The sequence below is a fragment of the Mus pahari genome, chromosome 21, assembly GCF_900095145.1.
Source record: "Mus pahari chromosome 21, PAHARI_EIJ_v1.1, whole genome shotgun sequence".
Lineage (NCBI taxonomy): Eukaryota > Metazoa > Chordata > Mammalia > Rodentia > Muridae > Mus > Mus pahari.
Genome location: NC_034610.1, coordinates 8,719,784 through 8,737,587, shown reverse-complemented (window position 1 = coordinate 8,737,587; position 17,804 = coordinate 8,719,784). Strand labels below are relative to the sequence as shown.

At 47.2% G+C, this 17,804-nt stretch overlaps 1 protein-coding gene across 1 annotated transcript in view; it reads right to left on the bottom strand.

Moving 5' to 3' along the window:
- The window catches only part of LOC110337880, a 69,229-nt gene extending 51,678 nt beyond the window's left edge, over positions 1-17,551 (bottom strand). Inside the window, exons 1-2 of the mRNA XM_021220938.1 lie at positions 17,183-17,551; positions 13,199-13,258 (exon numbers count right to left, since the gene is read on the bottom strand). Coding sequence (XP_021076597.1) covers positions 13,199-13,258; positions 17,183-17,245 — 123 coding nt within the window. The 5' untranslated portion in view covers positions 17,246-17,551. The remainder of the gene's footprint in view (positions 1-13,198; positions 13,259-17,182) is intronic.
- Positions 17,552-17,804: the final 253 nt, after the last annotated feature.

Here is a 17,804-nt window from a genome sequence, read left to right as displayed (position 1 = left end):
AACCAAGAAGAATGACCATTGTGTGGATACTTCATTCCTCCTTAGAATAAGGAACAAAATACTCATGAAAGGATATAGGTACAGAGACAAAATTTAGAGTTAAGATGAAAGGATGGACTATCCAGAGACTACCCCACCCGGGGATCCATCCCATCATCAGTCACCAAACCTAGATACTGCACATGCCAGCAAGATTCTGCTAAAGGGACCCTGATATAGCAGCCTATTGTGAGGCTATGCCAGTGCCTGGCAAACACCGAAGTGGATGCTCACAGCCTGCTATTGGATGGAACACAGGAAAAAAAAAGAAAAAGAAAACCTTTCTCCCTCTGTAGGCTGCCTCTTCCATTGATTAACAGTTTCCTTTGCAGTGTAGGAGCTTATTAATTCCAGGAAGTTCCACTTGGTGTCTGCTGGTCGATCCCACTTCCTGAGTGATCAGAGTTCTACTCAGGAAGTCCTTGTATGAGTAAATAACCTTAAATAGACTCCCTACTCTTTCTTCCAGAATTTTCAGATATAACACTGAAATCCTTGGTCCATTCATGAACTGGATGAGAGAGAAGGATCAAGTTTCATCTTTCTACATGGAGACATTCAGTTTCCCAATACCATTTATTATGGTGTCTAATCTCTAATGTGTATTCTTTGGCATCTTTGAAAAAAACGTCAGGCAGCTGTAGGTGAGTATAGTATTTATCCCAGGGTCGTTGGCTCCACTGATCAGTGTGTATGGTTTTGTGCCAGTGCCATATTCTTTTTACTACTATGACTTTGCAGTATAACTTGAGATTAATCGTGGTGACGCCTCAAGTGTAATTTTTATTCTCCACGATTGTTTTGACTGCATGTTTGTTTTGCTTCCATATGAGTTTTAAGACTGGATTTTTTTTTCAATTTCTGTGAAGAAATTGCATTGGAATTTTTATGAGATCGAATTGGATCTGTAGATTGATTTTGGTAGACAGCCATGTTCACACTATTAACCCTGCCAATCCACGGGCAGGGGAGGTCTATCCATCTTCTAGTGTTTTCTTCTGTATCCTCCGTGTTTCATAGTTGTCATCCTATAGGTCTTTCGCTTCCTTGGGTGGATTTGCATGTTGTCTTAGTCAGGATTTCTATTCCTGTACAAAACATCATGACCGCCGGGCAGTGGTGGCGCATTCCTTTAATCCCAGCACTTGGGAGGCAGAAGCAGGTGGATTTCTGAGTTCAAGACCATCCTGGTCTACACAGTGAATTCCAGGATGGTCACAGCTATACAGAGAAACCCTGTCTCAAAACACACACACACACACACACACACACACACACACACACACACACACACACACACACAAACATCATGACCAAGAAGCAAGTTGGGGAGGAAAGGGTTTCTTCAGCTTACACTTCCACATTACTGTTCATCACCAAATGAAGTCAGGACTGGAACTCAAGCAGGTCAGGAAGCAGGAGCTGATGCAGAGGTCGTGGAGGGATGGCTTGTTTTCCCTGTCTTGTTCAGCTTGCTCTCTTATAGAACCCAAGACTACCAGCCTAGGGATGGCACCACCCACAGTAGGCCTTCCCCTTCTGATCACTAACTGAGAAAATGGCTTACAGCTGGATCTCATGGAGGTGTTTCCTCAACTGAGGCCCCTTTCCCTGGGATAACTCCAGCCTGTGTCAAGTTCACACACAAAACCAGCCAGTACACACGTGTTGTGGGTTTGTGGAGGTTGGTTGGGTTTTTCTTGTTTTGTTTGTCTGTTTCGTAGTGTGCATGGGGTTTTTCTCCTGACTCCTTTCTCAGACTATTTGCCATTGGTATCTAAGAAGGCTACTGGCTATCTTAATTCTGTAACCTACCACTTTACAGCAGTGTTTGTTCCCTCCAGGGGTTTCCTGGTGGAGCCTTTGGGGTCTCTTGTGTATGGAATCCTAACATCTGAAAATAAGGATACTTTGAATCCTTCCTTTTATATTCATATTATTACTTTTAATCAAATATCCAGTTGCTCAAACACCATTTGTTGGAAAGATTATTCTTTTCCCAGCAAAATATCCCGGCATCTGTATAAAAATCAGTTGGCCACAATGTCTGGGGTCTCTTTCCGTGTGTTCCACTCACACAACGTCAGGGCTCTCTTTCTGTGTGTTGCATTCACTCGTGTGTTCATTTTCATACCAACAGCAAACCGTCTTGATTACTCAGTCTCTATGCACGGCCTTCACATGCTCGGTATGGGGTTGCCTGCTTTATTCTTGCTTTGTGAAGTTGTGGCTATCTAAGGCCTTTGCACTTCTGTGTAAGGGAAAGAGGCACCTTGATACATCCTCTGAGAAGAAATGCTACAGTTCTTACTTGTGGTACACTGGGTCTCCATCTCTTGTAAAGGCAACCTTGGCATGTGAGATTTCTCAACTCTGACTTGAGAATTAAAGCAGCCACCCTATTTCAGTCCCACAAGCAGTAGATGAGGCTACCCCATTACAGTCCCACCAGCAGTGGATGAGGCTAACCCATCACAGTCCCACCAGCAGTGGATGAGGTTACCCCATTGCAGTCCCACCAGCAGTGGATGAGTTTGTCCCATTACAGTCCTACCAGCAGTAGATGAGGCTACCCTATTGCAGTCCCACCAGCAGTAGATAAGGCTATCCTATTTACAGTCCCATCAGCAGTGGATGAAGCTACCCTATTGCAGTCTCACCAGCAGTAGATAAGGCTACCCCAATACAGTCCCACCAGCAGTGGATGAGGCTAACCCATTGCAGTCCCACCAGCACTAGATGAGGCTCCCCATTGCAGTCCCACCAGCAGTGGTTGAGGATACCCTACTGTAGTCCCACCAGCAGTGGATGAGGCTACCCATTGCAGTCCCACCAGCAGTGGATGAGGCTAACCCATTGCAGTCCCACCAGCAGTGGATGAGGCTAACCCATTGCAGTCCCACCAGCAGTGGATGAGGTTACCATACTACAGTCCCACCAGCAGTAGATGAGGTTACCCCATTGCAGTCCCACCAGCAGTTGCTGAGGGTGCTCCTCTCCCCCACGACTCCCAGGGCAGTTACCTGTAATTGTTTGGTTGCTCTTATCCACTCTGGCTGCCGTGAGATGAAATCCTCTCAATGTGTCTTCCTGATCGCCCATGATGTTAAGTACTTTCTGAGATTTCTCACCCTTTTTTTCTTTCTTTTGCCATTAATTTTCTGTTCAGCTCCATAGCTTTATTTTCTTTTTTGGTTTTTGGAGACAGGGTTTCTCTGTATAGCCCTGGCTGTCCTGGAATTCACTTTGTAGACCAGGCTGGCCTTGAACTCAGAAATCCGCCTGCCTCTGCCTCCTGAGTGCTGGGACTAAAGGCGTGTGCCACCACGCCCAGCTATAGTTTTATTTTCTAATTGGGTCATTTATTATTTTGATTTTTAATATTTGTCTATAATAATATTTATTATGTTATATTTATAACAACATTTATAATATTTGTTTTATATTTATAATATTTGTTTTATATTTGTAGTAAAACATTATTTTATATAGTATATTATAGTATAATAATAAAATACTAATCATTATTATTTTATTATTATTTAGTTCCTATAAGGATATCCTGGACAGTAATCATCTGTCAGGCATATAGTTGGCAGAGACCCTCTGTAGGTTTTCACGCAGTTGATTGTTCTCTTGGCTGCACAAAAGCTTTTTAGGATTTGAGGTCCCATTTGTCAACTATTGGCCTTAATCCCTGCGTGGATGGAGTCCAATGCAGAACACCCTTTCCTTCACTCGTATCTTGTTGGGCACTGCCTATGCTTGCTCTGACAGTCTTGGTGTTTCAGGTTTCAAGCTCTCGTTACCTTGTTGTGGAGGAGGTGGTGGTGGTGGTGGTAGTGGTGGTGGTGGTGGTGGTGGTGGTGGTGGTGTGTGTGTGAATCATGGTCTGCATATGGAAATCAGAGAAGCACTTACAGAAATCTGTTTTCTTTCTACCACTGGATGCAAGGATTAGACTCAGGCAGTCTGGCCGAGTCAGTAAGTGCCATTCCCCACTGAGCCATTTGTCTGTCCATGAGCATTCTGCTTGTAGAATTACGTCCTTCCCATCAGCAGCCTTTTATAGTTTTCCGAATGCAAAGCTTGTACACATTGCATAATATCTATTGTTTAGCATCACTGGATGCTATTTTGTATTATTTTAAATTAAAGTTTTTGTTACCTATATAAACACAACTGACTTTCCTATGTTTGCCTTACATCCAGCAACCTTGCTAAATTTCTTAATTTCACTAAATTGTTCCAGGTTCCTTCCTTGGACACAGTATCACCGCCTCCCAGGGAACACCTCAGATCTCCTGGTCTTGCCATGGACTTTCAGTGTCTTTACCCCTATGGTCAGCAAGTTGCTGCATGCCCTGCTACCTGCTAAGAAATAAGATGGCAGTGTTCTCTTGTCCATCTCTCATAATGGCTCACCAAGGGGCCACTGTCAGCCTTACTCTGGAGAAGCTCTGGAGAAGAATGACTCCCAGTTTTCTCTAGGGGACAGCTGTCTTCTCTTTCTCAGCTCAGGACATGCATGCCAGCTTCTGGACTCTCCCGGCAGTGGGTGGAGCTTGGCTTCTGCCTCTCCTTTGGTCTCTGTGTGCCTTCCTCCTATCTCGCAGGAGAGCAATGGCTGTTTCCTCACGGCAGGCTCCATGGGTGCAGTAGCGGGACCTCCCTGATCTCACTCTGAGTGGCCATCTTTATGTTCTACAGCCCTCAAGTAAGGTTCCTCCCCCCACCTCACCCAAGAGATTCTGGCTCTGCATCGTATAACACTTGGGAGCTGGATTTCTTCCTCTCTTCCACAGAGGGTCACTCTCTCAGGCCCTGCTTTTCACCTCCTCCTTTGCCCATGTAGTCAAGGCCAGTGGAAAAGAGCTACACACAAGATCTGGAGACAAATGGAGACTCCCTATATTAAGGACTCTGAGGCTCTAAGCTGGTGCATAGCCCACACTCAGCGGCCATCTTTTTATCCATCATGAGATGCTCTGTCTGCCTCTATCGTGGCCACAGCTGAACTCCCCATGCCATGTAACCCTCACATGAGACAGCATCCTGCAGCTTACCTGGCTTCCTTGTTCCATTTTAAGGTTCAAAAAAACACCATCCCCCTTTTAGACTACCTGCATCTGTTTTTGTTGTTAGCCATGTTCACTTACTGCTTTCAACACCCTAAGCTAAACCAGAATACCCTTTGCTGTTGTTGTTATTATGGTAGATTGCCATTTTCCTTTCACAAATAATCTATCCAAAATATCTTTCCTACAAAGTGAAAATAAAGTTCCCACAGACTAATAAGCAGAGGTTCTCCTAATTAATAACTCCGAGTTAGTCAGTCTCCTTGGCAAATTCAGCATCCCTCCATGGCAATGCCTGAGTCACAGCTGAGAATCTCATTCTCTAGAAGAGTTTGGGAGGTAGTCAGCAGCTGATGCTGTCTGCTAAAATTACCAGTAGGAAATCAATGTCTGTCCAACAGGGCTAAATATGTGTGTGATTGACTTCCTTAAGGAAGCATGGTAACTTATTGAGAAGGACAAATGGATTTTAACTTCTACAATGAAGTGCTCTGACCTTCCTGACACAAATACAAGGACCTAAGCTCAGATTGCCAGCATCCATGTAAGAAGCTGGGTACAGCGGCATGTGCCCATAATGCCACCACTGGGAAGGTGGAGACAGGAAGAGTCCCAGGGTTTACTGGCCAAGCAGTCTTGCTGAATCAGTGAGTTCTAATAATGTGAAGAGCAGTAAAAGAAGACAATCTCTGGTCTCTACATGCACATGTACACATGTACACATGTACACATATGCACATGCACACATGCACACATGCACACACAGACACTTATACACAAATAAAATACTAATGCATTTCACATTAGCATAAAACATGATACCACAATGCTGCTGTGTATCTGTGTGCTGAGTGTGTCTCTGTGTCTGTTTTTCTGTGTATGTGTGTGTGCAAGCACCTTCACAAGTATGCACAAGTGAATAAGACGGGAGGAAGGCAGGGATGGAAAGAGGAAAGGAACAGACTCGGGGCTTGTAAGTTGAGAGGCACAGGGGCATCTAGCCTTGTGCCTATGGATACAGGAGACTTTTCACTGGTCCACAGTGGTTGGGAAACACTCTCTTCTGTACATGCCTGTAAATTTGAACCATGCAAATTATATGTGAGTTCCCAAACAGATTGTGACTCTGAAGGGAGCCGCACCACATACTGCTGGTGATCCTGTCCCATGTGCTAACACAGACTCTGTCGCACATGGTCAGGGAATATTTGTTGAGTTGCTTGTCAAGTGGCCTGGAACTCATTCATCTGTTGTTCTCTGGACCCATGAGTCATGCTCTGATGGACGACGACTCATCTATAAGAGGCAGAGGGAGCCAAAGGAGCTGATGCTCACCCACGGGTCCTTCTGAGAGAACACTGGGCCACAAAGCCCTCTTTGGCAATGGTTGGCTCTTCTGTGCATGCTTGGCACTTCGGGATCTTGCATTCTGGGAAAAAATATGCTCTGCTGATTTCTTAGAGGTTGTTATGACTCACACCAATTGTAACGACTTCATCTCTACATCCGGCTACAGGTGTACACAAGTGCCAACACCCAGCTGCAGGTGTGCACCAAAAGGCTTTGAATTTTCTAATGGCTTTTTTTTTTTTTGCATCTCATCAAAGCTCAGCATTATCACTGAAAATACATATACATGTGTGCGTGCACACACACACACACACACACACACACACACACACACGGCCTCCCTGGCCATCATGTTTCAAGTTATCCATTTGGAATGAATAAATATTCTTGTAATCCAGTATCTTGCTTATGACAGAGAGAAAGAGATATAGTCCAAAACCTAGGGAAGAAGTTAATTTTCTTAAACATCTCCCCCCTGAGGCTCTTCTGGAGTGTTTTATATACATAAAAAAGAATTTAGGTGGGTTTATTATCATTATTATTTGAAGAGAAAAGTTAAAAATTGAGAGAACCCCTGTGTTTGGACTCAGTGTCTGGGTTGTACATCACCTCAGCTGAGAGGTAGGTGCTTCACCAGGACCAGCTCACTCTTAGGCATGGCTCACAGGGCACTGAGCTCCTGCAGGGGCTCAGAGGAACATGAACCCCTCCTGGCAGCCAGATCTTCTGGGTGCAATGCAGGAAAGATATGATAGACTGGACACAGGCCCCTTATGTAGACCTCTGTGTCACCAGAGATGCAGGCAAGCACTGTGCTAAAGCCTGAGCAGAAGGAAGGTCTGAGGGCCTGTACGATGGGTATGCCCTTTCCATTCAACAATATGGATGTTGCACCTGATGCGCCTCATATCAGGTGCAAGCAAGTCAGAGACGGCAGGCACAGTCGTGGTAGAAAAAGCCATGCATAGACATCGCCTTGATGGCTGGGTTGTTACAGTAAGATCTCCCCTATTTCCCAGGGCCTAGGAAGAGTCCAGATGATGTAACTCAGGAGCACACAGAGTTCTCATGACACTGTTCCTCCTCCCCTGACCGAAGACACCACCCTGTTGGACAATCAGAGGCTTCAATGACCTAAACTATTCTCACGCTAGTGTGCATGCTAAGGCTGGAGACAGCAAAGATCCCATGCATCGTCTTCATGCTGAAACAGTGATATCTACATGTGACTATGCTTTGACGAGGCCATGCCCATATACTCTGGAGAGTATGTTTTCCTGCACTTCACCTATAAAATCACTGGGCTGCAGTCACTGCCTGGCGAGCAATGCGGTCGCAATGGAACGTGCTGGAGGTCTTGCTGGCGACTTTCCAGATTTGTCCAGCGGTTTGTGGATGCGCCAACCCCGATCCTGATCTCTCATAGATCCAGATCACAAAACTCTCCAGCCGTTGTGCCCCCTCCCCAGTCTGAGAGCCCTGCTGACTAGCTACAGGGATCTTCTATGTCCATTCTGGGATCATGTGATGTCTAGCCTGCTATAAAAGCAAAAAGATGACCATGTCAGGCTGAACAGGGTAGCAAACCCTCCTCTCTTTGCCCATCCAAGATGGGCAACAGCACTCAAGTGAGAAAGGACAGCCCAGGGACAGTTGTCCAAGGGACATATGTCATGGATGACAAGAGCTAGGGGCTTTGTGTTCTATGAATTCTTGCAAAAAAAAAAAAAAACCTGTTATGTGCACTGTCAGTTTTTGTTGCAAATTCGTATACGGCCCCTCATTTTGCCTCAATAAATGTTTATGCTCCAAGGAGTCATTGTCACTTATGTGTGCCCACAATAACTTAAATTGAGGGGACTGTGTAACTTGGCCAAGTTTCTCTGTCTTCCAAGAAGCTCTGTGTGCTACCATTTTCTGCCGTCTATGGGAGCACAAGCACAGGTCTGGGGTAACCCACATCAAACTGTAAGACGCGCGCAGCGGAGACTGGGGCAGTCCCTGGAACTGACTGATCCTGGAGACGCCTGCACTGACTGTGTACCACAGCAAGCAGGACTTGCGAGTGTGCCTTATTAATCTCTCAAACCTATTAACTACCTCTTTAAGCTGTAATTGCATCGCTCTTAATTGCTTTATTCATTCCTAAGCTTCATTATTCATCTTGTCTCATTTCTATTCAAACCAGTTGCAGTTGTTGGTTTTTTTTTTTTTTTTTTTCCTTTAAGGGGAAAGGACATCTTGCTGTTTATAGACTCCAGAGAGAGGAAAGATGATGTGCTGGCTCCACACTGCCTGCGCAGGGCAGGTCTTTCTTGAGCCTCTCCCACTGGTGCCAGGAGCGTGTCCTGAGCCCTGATGATGCCCTTGGGCTTGCTCTCTCCCTCTGGTATCCTGGTATCTCCTGCCCCAGTCTCCTTCCCATGACCTCCTCACTGAGCCAGTCACTGTATCGCAGACAGGGATGTGCTCGGGAGCTCATCAGTGATCTGCCCACAAAGCCTGGTGACACCTTGAGAGGGGGCCATGTGCCCAGCTCCAGTATCTCCCCCAGCCTCGGACCTGGTGCTGCCTGTCTCAGCCTCCTAGCTGTCTCTGGGCAGCTGCCTTCTGCCAGCCAGAGCCCTGCCGGAGTAGTGTTCTGCAGCTCTCTCCTACAGACTGAAGCTGGCATCCTCACCACCCACTCACGACCGACACTTCCTGCGCTGCCAGCAAAGGGTGGGGGAGGGGAGACCCCGCCGCAGTCACAAGAAACAACGTGAAATCTCAGAACACTCTCACCATTTCCTTGGATCTAAAGTCGTCAAAGGCAGGGAAACTGTTCTCTATGATGATTAAGAAGCACAGCCGTGGAACCTAAGCCCTTTGAAAACACGCTCTGTGACACGGCTAGTATTTTCACATAAACTGAAAGCTCGCCTAAAAACCATCTAAGCATCTGGCAACGCCGGCGCCTAAAGCTGACAAACGGCACTGGAGCCCCGTGTGGTCCGGCGCTTAGAAGATATATGAAACAAGCATCTATACGAAAGTGTCCCCCAAGGCCAGCCCTCCTGACTCCACTGTTCCACCTGACCCTCCTCCCTGTCTAGGACCCAAGGAGTCCTGACTGGCAAAGGGACTGTGCCATCCATGGCTCCCACTCTGACACCTCATCTCCCACATGGATGGATAAGGGCATGGTGGCGGAAGGCATGCCATCGTGGTGGGCGGAGTCCTCCTCAGCGATGCTGAAAGGTGCTTCCCAGTCAATGAGGTGACAGTTGCCTCTGGACCATGGATAAATAAATGTTAACCCTGCAGGGCAAAGCGCATGCAGTCAGTGGGGACCTCCTCAAGGCCCCTCACTCTGCACAGCAGTTTCTCAGACAAGCAAACATTTGTTGTCTGCATGAAACTTCGAATGTTCTAGCACACCGTAACTTTCCAGTTTGCTCACCACACAATCTTCAAAAGGAAGTAAGAGAGCCTCCGAGTTATACTGCAGGCTCCTTATTAAGTCCACGAGCTGTTGCATCTGCTTCCTTCTGAGACTGCAACCTGCCCTGTGCTGAGCTCCCTGAAATACACCCCGAGGGAAACGATTCACAGAGAACCTGCTGGCTCGTGGCTGTTGTTTAGAATATAATAGATACCTGCTTTGTGTCTATCAAACGGAATCAGAGTAAGGCTTCCCTCCTAGGAATTTAAAACACAAACTCCCTGCATGGAACCCACTTTCCCTGGAAACCCGTGTTGTGTTAACTCCCAAACTCAGAAGCAAGCCTCTTGACCTATTTCCACTCTTTATGTTGGAACTTGCCTGGGGTTCCCTATGGGCAGAGCCGTGGCACCAGACACAGCGAGACAAAGATTATACAGGGAGCTATTTAGACATGAAGTATCCAACCTGTTCTATATTTTAAAAGGCAAGAAAAAGTCTTCACTTTTAAAGGCCACCTGTGGCAGGAGAGCTGACCTGGCAGTTAAGGGTACATGCTGCTCTTAGAACCAGAGTCGGGTTTCCAGCACTCTGGGTAGCTCACATCTACCGGTAACTCCATCTCCAAAGGATCTGAAGCCCTCCCATCTTCTGGCCTCTGAGAAAACGAGGGCCAGGGGTGGTGGTACACACCTTTCATCCCAGCACTTGGGAGACAGAAGCAGGCAGATCTCTATAAAGCTGAGACCAGCCCTGGACTACACAGTGAGTTCTAAAACTGCATAGTGAGACACCATCTCAAAAATAATTTTTTTTTTCTTTTTTGAAGCAGCCACCTGTATTAAGGTCACCCCAAGGTGGGACTGTTGTGCAGTGTCCCTCCAGCAGTCTCTGGATCAAGCGTGGCACTTCACCCACATAAGGATTTGAATGATTATTTTTTTTCCTAAGTAAGATGGCTTTTTATTGTCACATGTTCACTGGCAAAGGTGAAACTTTTGGAACTTAGCTTGTGGCCACAAAAGTTCCTTACTTTACCTGAGCCATAGTCCTTCCCTTTAGAAAACCTTACAGTTTGTCCTCCCAAGGCCAAGAAGGATGGATAGAGAATTACTTGATTCTAGCAAACAGAAGCCAATCATAGGGAGTATCCAGATGTAACACTCTGCACGGACAATGGACAATGGAAAACTGTACGCTGCTTTCCAGCGTCATCTATCAGAAACGATAAGCAAACAGGTGATTAACGTGACTGTCAGTCCCACCTGAGTGTCAGCGTTATGATCCTGTAAATACCTCTACATTGTGCTTGGAGCCCTCCTTTATTTACTGAAGACTTAAAAATTATGATTTCCTATCATCTAGTCAAGGCAGCCATCCAGAAATAATTTCCACGACACCGTGTTCCATTACCCCAAACAACTTGCACAAAAGTGAAGTGTTCCTATTGTGGCAATCGCAGATTCATGTCTAAGTTCCCATAAGAAGTACTGGGGGTCAGCGTGTGTGGCACATGGCTATAATCCCAGCTGTAAGAAAACCGAGGCAGGAAGGTCACTGGCCTCAGAACTGGGGGACAGGACCTGTCATTTGAGAGCCACTGAGCTGCAGTTACTTCATTATAGCAGCTCAAATGAGCTAACACATTCTGATGCTCAAACTTGCTGTTCCACACAAGGTTACAAAATGAGCAGTCAGCCACACCTACACTGACAGTGCCACAGAATCTGGCTCCTGAAGCCAACTCCTTTCCTTTCTCTAATGTATGGTGACATCCCAGAAAAAAAAAGCTCACACTTGCTCCTGCCAGAAGCAGGCCAAAATGGGTCACCTAACCTTTGCTTTCTGCGCTGTGTGAATACACCGAAGGTTTCCAGAAAGCATGTCTCACACCAGAATGTGGCAAGGCAGTGTTAAAGTGACAGCTGAGGTCTGATGAGTCCTGTAGGGGGTTGGGAGGACCACAACTTAGCCAGGGTCCAGTCAAATGAGCATCTTTTCAGGAAAGTCCCTAGCTCATGCTTCATTAGCCTCTGCTTTTGTGGCCTGCTATCCAGAGAAAGCCAAGGTTCACAGCCAAGCTGATGTTTAATCCAAACTCAGTCATGTCACTTCAAAGCTCTGGGGAGAGCTGAGCTCCAAAACACTGAGGCAGAGGGGAGGGAGGGGAGGTAGATTAATGACATTTTCCTAACTGACCAACAAGCTGCTTCACATGATCCCGAGACCTGGGGACTCCAGGCAGGCATCTGCAGTGGTGTGTGGAGCTTAGGATGCAGCCAAGGCAATTCTCCCCTGTGAGCAGGCTAGCAATGTCCAACAATGCAGTTCTCCCGTGCGGCAACAGTTAACAGAGCTGTGGATTTGACCCCTTCTGTGGTTCCCAGGGGCCCTGGCTGACCACACTGACAGTCCTGCGGGGTTTGCCATCCTTCCGAAGTTCCATCCACCGTTGACAGAATTTCTTTTCTAAGCATTGGATGTAAAATTGCTAATCTAGAATACTTTTGCTTCAACTTGGGCTCAGCCTTGGAACTGAGCCCCCACTGTCCAATGTCTTTCTGGCAGATACACTCTTGTACACACTCTCCCTCTATGTCACCAGTGTTTGCTGGGTGGGACACTGTCACTGTGTCTAAGCCAGGGCCCATTTGTCTGGCTGGATAAGAGGCTCCTATGAAGCACAGAAGTCAGATGATGCACATATGGAACAGTCTGTGGTCTTCTTGCTTTCAGAGTTTCATTTCACCTCAGCATCCAGAGATTTCCCCACACCTCTTCTTTGCTTCCAGCCTCATTTCCTGCCCCACTCTTCACTGACCTCAGCACTGCCCCCTCAACTCTCCTCATCGTGATCCTCATCTTCTCCCGCATCTCTGGAGAGGGAATTCCCACAGAAGAACAGACCTGCCGGCATCCTGGGGCTTGCTTGCACACTCACAAAGCCTTCAAAGAGCTATGTTACATAATTCTCAGCACGCAGGCTCATTCCCTACCCTCTTATACCTCTGCCAGTATTTTCACATCTTTCTTAACTGTCAATAGCAAGACACTGCTCTTCCAAAGACAAGGCTCCCCTTGGCTTATGTTTACCTTTCCTAGGTTAAGCTGTTTCTTTTGAGGGACATACTGACATACTATTCATACAATTTATGCATGTGCACATGTATGCTTACATTTGCAGATAGACACATATCTCATGGATTATGACTTTAAACCTACAGGTCTCTCTCGAGTCTCCCTTCCAGGTTCAAATCTCCCACAAACAACTAGATTATTTAAAAGAGAAAAAAAAAGATATAGTTACTTCTTCTGTGGTATCTTCCGGGGTGGGCTCAACATCCAAGGTGAGTTCCTCTTCGGTGGTCTGATAACAGAGACACAGGGTAATATGGTTAGCATCTGTCATGTGTGTAACCAGACCCAGTATTACTAGCTTGGTAGGTGGTGGTCTGTACCATGGTCCCCTTGCTCCTGTACCTCTGTCTGTGGAATGTTTTATCCTGGAGACCAGTGTTTTACATGCAGACAGTGAGTACGTGTGTCTAAAGTCACCAACTACTGAACCAATGAAGAGTGTATAACTCCCCAGAACAATCCAAAGAAGACATTTACACAGTTTTCAGCCATCAAGAAGCAAGAGACATAAGCTTACACGATGGTCAAACATCAGTATGGTGAGGATGCCCACAGACAGGCAGTAGGGGCATCTGTAAGCATTCCTATCTGACTGGAACAAATCTCTGGTTAATTCCTCTGGAATAGGAATTGGATATTTGTGGGTTTTTTTTTTTTTTAAAAAAAAAAAAAAAAAAAACATTATCTTGTATCATCCCTGGCAACTTGATAGATAAATACGGCTGGTCTTGTCTTCCCACCTTTGTCTCCTGGGTTCCCAGATGACAGGTGCATGCTAGGAAGAACTGATTAAGTCACAGATCGTAAAGCTCTTGTCTCACAAAGGCATTGAACTGTTTCTGTGTAGCCCGGGGCTTAAGCAGGAGTGCCACAGCTTCATCTCCACTTGCTATGCCATAGCGTGGAGAACTGCTCACTGCTCAGGTGGCCTCGGTCCCCTCACATGTAACATCAGAAAGCTGACAACCCCTACCACCTTGAGATTCAGGGAGAACTCAGTGAAACTTGCCCACCTATCTATCACCAGCTCTCAAGGGCACTGATGCTCTGTTAGCTGCTGACAGCCATGCTGGGTTAGAAATCACACTGGCTTGACTCTGAGTCACGGGGGGGGGGGGGGGGATCGTGGCAGATGTGTAGTGTTTGAAAACCAGGACTTTGCTTTCTCCAACATATTGTGGCATCCCAGAAAACTAGTACTGGCTCCTACAAAAATAAGATTAAAATGAGTCAGCTAAGCCTCACAGGTGACTTCACACTGGCTCTCTTGTCGGCCCCTTGTCTCCAGAGCACAGCTGTGGCCAGTGACTCCCTGCCATGAACAGGTACCCTCGAGTCCTGCTTCTGGCGCGTGAGGACACCTCACAGAACACCATGGCCTCCCCTTCATACTAACTTCTTCAGGGCTTCTCTGGAATCTCCAGCTTTTAATTAGCATGTTCTTCTTACCCTATTCATGGATAAAATGCCATCCAAAACATCCCAAACCAATTCACAGTACCACAGTTAGTCCCCTTAGATAGTCAATGGGCTTTCTGTTTTATATGCTGGAGCAATGATGGGTTTTATAAAGAACGGACCATGTTCTACTTCAGTGGGCCTCAGAGCCTAGATTTCATAGGACTGTGGACATGAAACCATCGAGGGAAGAGGAGAGCAAAATACAGTAATGTTGTCTAAGAGAAGAATCCAGGAACACTGGTTTCTAGTCAGTGGCGTTGAACGCGTTCCGCAGATGCTCCCGTCCATGCAAGGAAGCCAAACACTATGTGTGTTCTACCCACCTCCGCCCACCTTCTTCATCTATGAGTTATTTTAGTAGCACAGGTCATAAAACATGGGCCAAGTAAGACAATGAAAGTCAGCTTCCAAGTACTGAGACCCAAGGAACTTCATAGTGACATGAAGGTCACTTGAGAGATGGAAACATTATAATCCAGTATTTCAGTTGTGACCCTTCTATGGAAAGGACTCTGGTGTTTCTTGGTTCCAGATTACTGACAGTTTAATGCCCATCCTAACTATGCATGCTCCAAGTTCGCTATCCTGAAAAACTAACCCAGAAAGCCTGAGGGAAGATCTTCTTTCAAGACGACTTGGTATCAGACAGATTCATCACGGAAACCACACTCTCTCCTGCTGGGCAGCAGGACGGTGTGGGTATCATCAGTTCTGCTTCAAAACTTTGCAAGTTTTCTTGGGTCATGACCTATTTTTATAGTAAAATTCGTCTGCCTGAGGCTAGTCTATTTCTAATCAATTTCAGAAATATTTCGAACACAAGCTGCTCTCGGGAGTTTCTGACATAGTGATAGTGCCAGATCCAGAACTGCAGCAGCACCCAACGTTTGCAGCATGCCTGCCTCTCCCCATCATCCAGTTCTCCCGGGGAAAGAAAGCTCTGTGTCCAAGAAGCCAAGCAGCTGGGCGTCAGACACAAACAGTAGGGTCGGCTACAGGGCATAAAGATGTCTGCCCTCCTCGCTGGCTCCTCTATAGGTGGATTTTTAGGAGAATCAAATATCTTTCAAGAGAAGAGTTGTTGGCTGGGGAGTGAGTGGCTTTGCTTTTGACTCCAAAGCTGGTACTTAGACTCAAGTACCAGAGGAGTAATAGCAGTGACTGTGCCAAGTGTCACCCTTGCTCACCACGGCAACAGCCTTGCACCGACACCCAGACTGCTTTAGCTACAAGATGCACCGCTCATTCTGCGAAGCCTCTTCTCCCATGTACTGCCAACATCTCCCCAAGCACTTAAAACAATTTACACTATTTACTTAATCTGTCTTTTTGTCTGTCAGTCCCTTCCTGTCTCCATGTGTCTGGGTCTCTCTCTCTCTCTCTCTCTCTCTCTCTCTCTCTCTGTGTGTGTGTGTGTGTGTGTGTATAGGGGACAAAGGGCAACTTTTAGGGGTCAGTTCTTTCTCATAACCATGTGAGTTTGGGGACTCACATCATCAGGCTTGACAGCAAGCACCTTTACCCACTTGCAAGCCCTGTTCCAAGTATTTTTTTGTTTGTTTGTTTATGGGAGTTTGCCTGCTTAGAAAGTCTTCAATGTAAAATACTAAATCATCTGTCTTCTAAGACAGAATTTTCTGTTCAGTTTAAAGATGTATTTATGTGAATGTCTCCATGTCATGAAATGCAAAGCAGTCAGCATGGAATTCATAAGTGTAATGCTGGACCTTGGACTGTGGTATTGAGGAAACTATAAAAATTAGCCATTTTAAATTTCCATTTCAGTTGCTCTTGACACAGTACAGGTATAGCTAAAAAGGTCGTCGGTCTTAACAACTTAGGAAAACTTTCCTCCCAGAAATATGTCCGGTGCTCATGTAGAGCCCACACAGAGCAAATGGGATTCCTGGCAACAGAGATGTCTACCTCCGAAGGACATCCTCCCCACCGTGGCCCCCCGCACTGAGACCGTGGCCCCCCACACTGAGACCGTGGCCCCCCGCACTGAGACCGTGGCCCCCCCGCACTGAGACCGTGGCCCCCCGCACCGAGACCGTGGCTCCCGGCACTGAGACAGTGCCCCCCCCCGCACTGAGACCGTGGCTCCCGGCACTGAGACCGTGGCCCCCGCACTGAGACCGTGGCCCCCGCACCGAGACCGTGGCTCCCCGCACCGAGACTGTGGCTCCCCGCACTGAGACACTGGGTTTCCTCACCTCTCCTTCCCAGCGGGCCCCTCTCCTTAAATATATAACCATTAGCACAGTGCTCTCTCTGCCTCCTGCTCCTTCTAGTACAGCTAGTTGGTCTCTGCAGCAAACGGGGATCTAGACCATGAGCCACTTGTTGAAAGCAAAGCAAACTGGTGCCAACTAGTTGACAAAAGGAGTACTTCAGGGCACAAGACACACTGCATGAGGCATGCTGAAAGGTGGCGGCCGGCAATAGTGCTTGCCTTCGGTTCCTTTCATGCATGCACTACACATGCTGCCACAGGCACACAAACGGACAAATTTATGTGGTCACATATGTAAAACAACACGTATGCAGTGCATCCACATCTCTGCCATGCCAACCGCCCCTTTATAACTGTAGCCCCTCCCCCCCCCCAATCGAGCCAAGTCCATTTGCTACAATCCAGCAGGCAGCGGGCACCGTGAGAAAGTGCAAGCATTCCCACCTCCGTGCTCACCTCTGTCTCCATGGGCTCCACCTCGATCTTCTTCCATAGTTCCAGCAACTGTGCAATGGGCATTTTTTTTTTTTTAAACTTTCCCTTTCTTCCTTCCAATCAAGTGTGGATAGTAAGAAAGTAAATAAACACGGGCGCCAAGCAGCCAGAGAATTGGCGAGACGGGATGTCAGGGGCTAGGGCAGCAGGCCAGGCTGGAGCAGAGTGGGAAAGGCACACCTGCCGATCTCAGATCTCCGAGATCTCCGGTGCTGGGAAGGGTCCTGAGGTCTTCAGTGCGGCTGCTCAGCAGGCTCGGCAAGCTCGGCAGGCTGCAGCGAGGCAAGGCAACTGCAGCTGCGTCTGGGTGTCTGTGCCTGTGCGTCTGACAGAGTAAAGCTTTGCTCACAGCCTCCAAGTGCTTCCCTGCCTCCCGTTACGTTGCCACTCCGCTCCCGCCCCTCACTATTTTACCTTAATTGGCTCTAAATGAGGGTGAAAGTTGAGTCTGAGGATGCTGCTGCCATAGAAACTGCTTAGCAACCACCTAGGGCCAGGGAGGGAGAAGGAGGACTGCAGCTCAGGCTCTGCCCTTCCCCTCCCCAGCTCTGCGACACTGCCTGGGACGCTATACCACCACCCC